The sequence below is a fragment of the Pezoporus flaviventris genome, unplaced genomic scaffold (genome assembly GCF_033815535.1).
Source record: "Pezoporus flaviventris isolate CSIRO_AGI_PZ_B2104156 unplaced genomic scaffold, CSIRO_AGI_Pfla_v1 ptg000067l, whole genome shotgun sequence".
Taxonomy (NCBI): Eukaryota; Metazoa; Chordata; class Aves; order Psittaciformes; family Psittacidae; genus Pezoporus; species Pezoporus flaviventris.
In genome coordinates, this window is record NW_026892615.1 from 1,185,664 (window position 1) to 1,192,856 (window position 7,193).

General features: G+C 48.2%; 1 protein-coding gene across 1 annotated transcript; it reads left to right on the plus strand.

The window, feature by feature from the left end:
- The first annotated feature begins 3,505 nt into the window (after positions 1 to 3,505).
- Positions 3,506 to 6,343, plus strand: LOC133278717 (cytochrome b-c1 complex subunit Rieske, mitochondrial). The gene is made up of 2 exons (XM_061471798.1): positions 3,506 to 3,785; positions 5,559 to 6,343. Exons 1-2 carry the CDS (start codon positions 3,575 to 3,577, stop codon positions 6,167 to 6,169), a joined length of 822 nt encoding a protein of 273 aa, XP_061327782.1. The 5' UTR covers positions 3,506 to 3,574; the 3' UTR covers positions 6,170 to 6,343.
- Positions 6,344 to 7,193: the final 850 nt, after the last annotated feature.

Here is a 7,193-nt window from a genome sequence, read left to right on the forward strand (position 1 = left end):
CACCTATAGGAGGAAGGGAATATGGATCTCGGTTCAGACACTGAGGACAACCAAGGTAGGTCACTGTCCTGGAGGGCACAGGGACAACTGTATCGCTGTCCAGGTACTGCTGTGTAAATGGAACAGGCACTTCACATGGACAAGTCACCTCCACGACTTACCCCACTGATCTCCGTTCTCCACAGTCACACTCTTCTGCAGGCAGTCACACCACCACATGCCGTTTCATAGCAAGTGCTGTAAGAGAACAAATTTCAGTATTTAAAGGCCTATGTACCTACTCTATTCCTTCCTCTTTCCATATTTTGGAGGATAGAGGATTATGCTAGTTGAGCCTTTGCTCTTGTTTTTTCAGTGCATTAAGTATTTTTAAGCTATTTTTCCCTCCAGAAAAATGAATGCTTCTAACACTCATTTTGCTTTAAGAAATTTATTCTTGCTTTCAAGCAGCGGAAACAACCCTTACTGAGTATTATTTTTATCCTTCTTGGAGATGGATGATTTATTTTTAATTGCTTCTTTAGGTCAGGATGCTGCTTACCAGTCTGCCTACACTTACCGTGTTCATTAATTTAAGCTTTTTTAAAAAGTAGTATGTCAAATCATTTTTTTTTCTCCTGGAAAGGGAAGTCATGATAGATAGAAATCAATTATTAATCAACATTAACTGAAAGTATAAAAAAACCCAAGAAGCATCCAAGACTCAAGAGCTCTTGAGTAAATCACTTCATACCAGATGATACATTTCCAGCAGAAACTCTCCTAGGAACTTAAGCACAAGAAGATGCAGGTCTAAGTCCTCAGAGCTACTTTATTTGTAGTTACAGACAAAAAAAAAAAAAAAAAAAATCGAAAAATCAACAAACCAAAACACTTCAGTTTTTAAAAAGGAAAAAAAAAAAACCAACAAAAAGAAATCAAGAGAAACAAAAAGAACAAGAACAGTCTCCAAGGTTATACAGAGACATACATGAAAACAAGACCACAGCCAGCTCCTCCAAATATTAAACTCCTGCTAATCCAAATCCAGCCCCCCATCCCCTCAAATTCAATCATAGACTTGTATAGTCATAGAATGGTTTGGGTTGGAAAGGAACTTAAGATGATCTAGTTCAAACCCCATGCCATGGCAATCAATTAATATATTGATAGAAGTATCAGATCCTAAGCCCAGCAGAATGAATTGTATGATCTACAGAATTCAGCAAACACAAGTAAATATCCCCTTTGTTATTTCTTGCAATATAACAAATATGAAAAATGCACATGTAAAAATACTGGGAAAACCTCACTGCTTCTCAATCCTCTGTGTTTATTCCAGATCACAGGGGACAGCTCACAACCACTCATAAACCCATTTGTAGCCAGTGTGTTGAAAAATAATCCAGTCCAGAACTGCCTTGAAAATGCAATCCTGTGTTCCTGCTATTTGATGTAGACAATAAAACTACCTTCTAACTCTAATTCTTTTTATCAGGTATTTGGGAAAGCACCTTTGAATAGATTACTATAGCTACACTGCCACTGAGCTTCCTGCAGGGAATTCTCAGTATATACACAAGATACACACACACAGAAAAAAGAACTACCATGAACACAAAGCGAGTGCCAGACCTCCTTCCTCTAGCCAGTACAACTAGTATTTAATACTAGTAATTCATATCTCAGCAAGACACACATAGTTATCACTCACAAATACGCAGGCTCCAATAACACTGGGTAAAATTATATTCATGCATTTACATAAACACTGCAAGCTTCACCCTTCACCTCTCTTCACAGATAACCCCACACTAACAGCATTCAACTGATTTATAACCCTGGCTGGAGAAAAGCAAAAACACTTCAGCAATTTTCCATCTCCTCTGAATGAGCTTTTGTTCGTAATCTACACTTGTATTCCCAATAACAGGCTCTGCTGGATTCATAGTGAGGTGTTGCAGTAACTGAGATCAGCGTGCTTGCTCTCGATGCACTGCTCAGTCCACTTGTCCAACTGACAAGCATTCCACAGAAACCTGTGACAGCCGAGACCACCACCTGAACTGTCCTGCCCACGGCACGCTCAGAGCTGAGCGTGGCACGCTGAGTGCAGTATTGCACACTCAGTGACACAGGAGGTACCTTCTGCTTGCAGGGTGGCATCATGTAATAAGACTGCCATTTCCCAGATCTCCTGAAAACCGGACGTGCCCTTCATCCCACGGAGCCACAGAGCAGACACTTTGCACTGTCAGGCTTTGCTCAACTGCCACGTCTGGATCCCCTGTTGCTCCCTACATGTCTGTAATTTCTGCTAAAAACATTAGGTATGAATGTGTAAATGACCTTGTACGACCTTGTACTTTTTACTACCAAGTTTCACCCCAACTTTTACAGCTCTGATGTTCTTTTCACATTATATTCTGACTTTTTCCTAAGTAGAAAACACTTCCCATGTTCTCCCCCGCAGGTTTCCCCCGTGTCTGCCTACTTCATGCCCCACGCTGACACGCGGGCACTTCCACTGCACCGCCTTGCCACGGGGCAGGTCTCCCCCGCCACCAGCTCCGGCAGGACGCGAGCTCCGGGTTTGCGGCCCCCTGCCCCGCGCTGGCTGAGGGCAAGGCTCGGCCCCGGGGCGCCAGGGACGGCCCCGGGGCGGCTGACGGCGACCGAGACACCGGGACAAGCCCCAGTCCTTGTCAGCACTTCCACGTGCCCCAGGCCAGCTCCCACTGCGGCGCGCACACACACACGCACACACAAGACACACTTGCACACACACCTGCACACACGCACACACAGACACACTTACGCACACACACCTGCGCACACACACGTATGCACACGTATGCACACATACACGCACACACACACGTATGCACGCACACACACACACGTATGCGCGCACACACACGCACACGTATGCACACACACGCACACGTATGCGCACACGTATGCACACACGCACGCACACGCACACACGTATGCGCACGCACACGTATGCACGCACACACACGCACGCGCACACACATGCACACGTGCACACGTATGCACGCGCACACACCTGCGCACACACACGTATGCACACATACACACACACGCATGCACGCGCACACACGTATGCGCACACACGTATGCGCACACACGCACACGCACACGCACACACGTATGCACGCACGCGCACGCGGACACACGCACACGCGCACACGTATGCACGCCCACACACACACACACACGCGCACACACACACACACACACACGCGCACACGTATGCACATGCACGCGCACGCGCACGCGCACAGCGCACGCAGCCCGCCGCCAAGGAGCCCGCTCAGCCCTGGCGCGGTCCCGGCCTCTGCCCTCCCCCCCCCCCCCCGCACCGCTCCCGTTCCGGATGAACAAACGCCCCGCCCCGCCCCCCCCGCACGGGCAGGCCCCGCCCCGCCCCCGCCGCGTCACGTGCACTCGCAGCGAGCCCGCCCCCGCGCCTTGACGTACGAGGCCGTCACCGACGGCGTGACGTTCGCGCGTGCGCCTGGCGCCCTGCTGGCGGAAGGTCGCGGCGGTGACCGGTCGTGCCGCTGACGCCATGTTGTCCGTGGCTGCCCGCGCCGGGCCCTTCGCGCCGTTCCTGTCCGCCGCGGCGCACGCCGTGCCCGGACCGAGGAAGCCGCTGGCGGCCGCCGTGGCGCGTGGGGCCGAGAAGGTGCCGCTGGACCTGAGGCGGCCGCTGCTGTGCCGGGAGTCCCTGAGCGGACTGTCTGCCCGGGGGGGGCTGCTTGCCGGCGCCAGCCTCAACGGTGCGGGGCCGGGGCCGGGGGAGCCGCTCGGGGCGGGCGGGAGCCGGGCGCAGCCGCAGCCTTGGCGCGGGCCTGGGGTTTCGGTGGCACCGCACGGCCGTGAACGTTCTGCGCCCGGCGGGAAAGCGGCTGCGGGGCGGGCCCGGGCGGCGAGCGGAGCCGTTAGGTCAGGGGCGGCGGCGGGTCAGGCTGTGCTCCGAGCTGACACCGCTGCGGTAACGCGCTCGCGGCAGCGGCGTTCCGTGCTGCGGCTCTCGGGTGGGTGTTTATCGTGCGCTTCGGTAGGAGCGTTCCCTTCGTTCAGTTCGATCGGGACAGCCGCGCAGAGATGTCCAGCGAGAGCCCACGGGGCTGTGGGCACAGGACAGGTCGGGCCGTGCACTCGCTATGGCGAACTGTCACTCTTTCCTTGTTGGAACTGTTCCTCCCCGCGCTGCAGCAGCGGTGGGAAGGAGCACCAGCCAGGGGAGGGTGCGGAGTCCTTGCAGCAGCGGTTCACTTGGTGTGTGTGCACAGGGCTGGGAGCTCGCCTGGCCCTGCCCGCAAGGCCGAGAATTCTGCTAATCCATCGCTAACGTAGCTGGCATTTAGCCTTAGTGTGTATTAACACCAAGCACGCTTTTAACAGAACATAAAGAGCTTTTAGAAGTTAGTATTTTGCTTGTTACTAAATCTAAAACAGTTTAAGTCTTGATACTGAAATCGGTTAGTATGGTTTACTCTCAGGATTTTGAATTTCAGTTTTATTTCTCTGCAGTTGAGGTCCTACAGTAAATCCTACAGGTAACTGTGCTGAGTTACTTGTAAATAAATGTAAATATTTATTGCATATAAATCCCTGAGAGTACTTAAAACGTTAAGTACTGTGGGGGAATGGTTTTTATTAACCTTTGATAGCTTTGTGCCAACTGCTAGAAGACAATAAAAAACAACTAATCCTTTTTAGACAACAGAGGTTGCACATTAGTGTCCTGAATTCAGCTGGACAGGCAGCGCATTCCATCTTTGGTTCACAGATTTTCCTTGGGGGAAGCAGCTTGCTTTTGCTGCAGAAGCTAAGGGAAGACTGCATGGTTTAGACCTCACATCTTGTTAGTTTAGCATCCAGCTTTGACACTTTAAAACTTTGGGTGTTGGGTAGTTATTAGCTTTATCCTCAAATCCTTGTATAAAGTGAGCATGGCAAGTAAAGGTCTGCAGGCTTACAAACTGTTTACTGGAGCAGTTAGTTCTGACACAGTTTAATAAAAATGTGGATGTCTGATATTGTATATTTGATTTTAAAATGCTCAGCTGTGTGCTTTGGATGATTTATGGCATAGAAGTTTCATGGGTCAAAAGCACCAACATGTTAAGCTACAGATGCGCAAACTTCTTCATAGCAAACTTCTTCATAGCGGTTTTTTTCCAGGGAAACATCTGAACAGAAAACAGGTCTATCTTGTCTGGACATCATGTCCTACAGGAGTTTTTGCTTGAAATCTTCTGAAAAAATGGTTCCTTTTTAACACAGAACTTCTCTCAGATTTGTCTGTGTCCTTACTGAGCTCTGTGTAATTTTCAAATAGGTAAAACAGTTTCACAAATCACCTGTTCATCTACCAAAAATACCTTCTGGAAACCGTTTTCTTACAACTTCATTAGCGGAATCATACTTAGGCTGTGGAGTAGCTTCTACCCATTTCACAAAAGAAATTTAAAAGCTATGACTCAAAATACATTGTTGTATTTTTTGCCTAAAAGGTTTGTAATTCCATATTCCTTCTCTTGCAGCACCCGCCACTGTTCGTTGCGTCCATAACGATGTTGCAGTACCTGACTTCTCTGCCTATCGTCGCCAAGACGTGCTAGATCCCACCACATCTTCTCAAAGCAGCAGTGAATCTAGGAAAGGGTTTTCTTACCTTATCACCGCAACAGCGTGTGTAGCAACTGCCTATACTGCTAAGAATGTTGTCACCCAGTTTATTTCCAGCCTGAGTGCTTCTGCTGATGTGCTGGCGCTGTCAAAGATTGAGATCAAGTTATCTGACATTCCAGAAGGCAAGAACATGGCTTTCAAGTGGAGAGGGAAGCCGCTTTTTGTGCGTCACAGAACCCAGGCAGAGATTGATCAGGAAGCTCAAGTTGATCTGGCTACCTTGAGGGATCCGCAGCATGACTTAGACAGAGTTAAGAAGCCAGAATGGGTCATACTCGTGGGTGTCTGCACCCATCTTGGTTGTGTGCCCATTGCCAACTCGGGGGATTTTGGCGGGTATTACTGCCCTTGCCATGGGTCACACTATGATGCCTCTGGCAGAATCAGGAAAGGTCCTGCTCCCTACAACCTCGAGGTTCCCACTTACCAGTTCCTGAGTGAGGATGTGGTGGTTGTGGGCTGAGTAACGGTATGCTCACTCACCTTCATGTTCCCATGAATGTGCACTCAGAAGGGTTAACTGAAATTGTGGAGTTCTGTAAAACCATACTAGCTGTCTAGGTTCTCAACCAGATGATGTTTGAGTACTTCTGTGTTCAATTTTAAATAAAAACTTGGAGTGAGCCCATGTTCCTGACTTACAGTAACGTGTGTTTGTGTGTGGACTGGTGTGTCTAGTCAAGGAGATACTGCAGCAGAACTGAGTATGTTTATAGAGCCCTCCTGAAGGGCAGCTGCTCTAGGACAGTCTGAACTACAAAGCCATTGCTTCCTATTTTCATTATTTGTACTTTCTGTTGTTTTTACTGCATTATGGGAAGGAACATCTAAAAAAGATCTTGCTATGAACTTCTGACAGTTTGGAGAAGGTTTCAGTGTAGAAACCTATGAGATGCCATCCTGTTCCTTCCAATGTGTTTTTGTTTTCAAAGGAAGTGAAGGAAAAAGTAATTAAAAACGTCCCAGAAAGAAAATTCATTTACATTGTTCAGAGGCAGCTTATAATTGTTTAGCTGGAATAACAGCAATGTAATTTTATGATGATGTGGACAAAAATCAGCATGTCATGTTAGAATCACAATTTTTATACTTGCAGATAATGCTTGATCTTGCACATACCTAAACATCAGGTCAGGGATGGTTAGCTATGTGTTTGGGACACTGGGAGGTACTTGTCACTTTCCCAAATGCAGTAAGTTGAGTAGAAGAAGGAAAAAGGGAAACCGAATTTTACAAAGAGTGAAAATCAAATCTTAAGATCTCCTGGGTCTGGACTAATCTCTAGGGTTAAATATAGCCAAAGAATGAGATGCCATCGGACTCACTGATTTGTGTGAACATTACCACTTCACATTGCCTGCAGGATAAGCCAAATGAAGCCAAAACTTTGAAGCCTCTTTTACCTTGCAATTGACTTGACAAAACAGAGAAACAAATGCAGCCCAAACCAGACCATTTAAACAGCATTGATCCTGCCAGTACAAAGC

Excerpts from the sequence above, each read along its gene's own strand:
- LOC133278717 (XM_061471798.1), top strand. The coding sequence starts at position 3,575 with ATGTTGTCCGTGGCTGCCCGCGCCGGGCCCTTCGCGCCGTTCCTGTCC. Across the intron at positions 3,786-5,558 it reads TGCCGGCGCCAGCCTCAACG|CACCCGCCACTGTTCGTTGC; the intron begins GTGCGGGGCCGG and ends CTTCTCTTGCAG.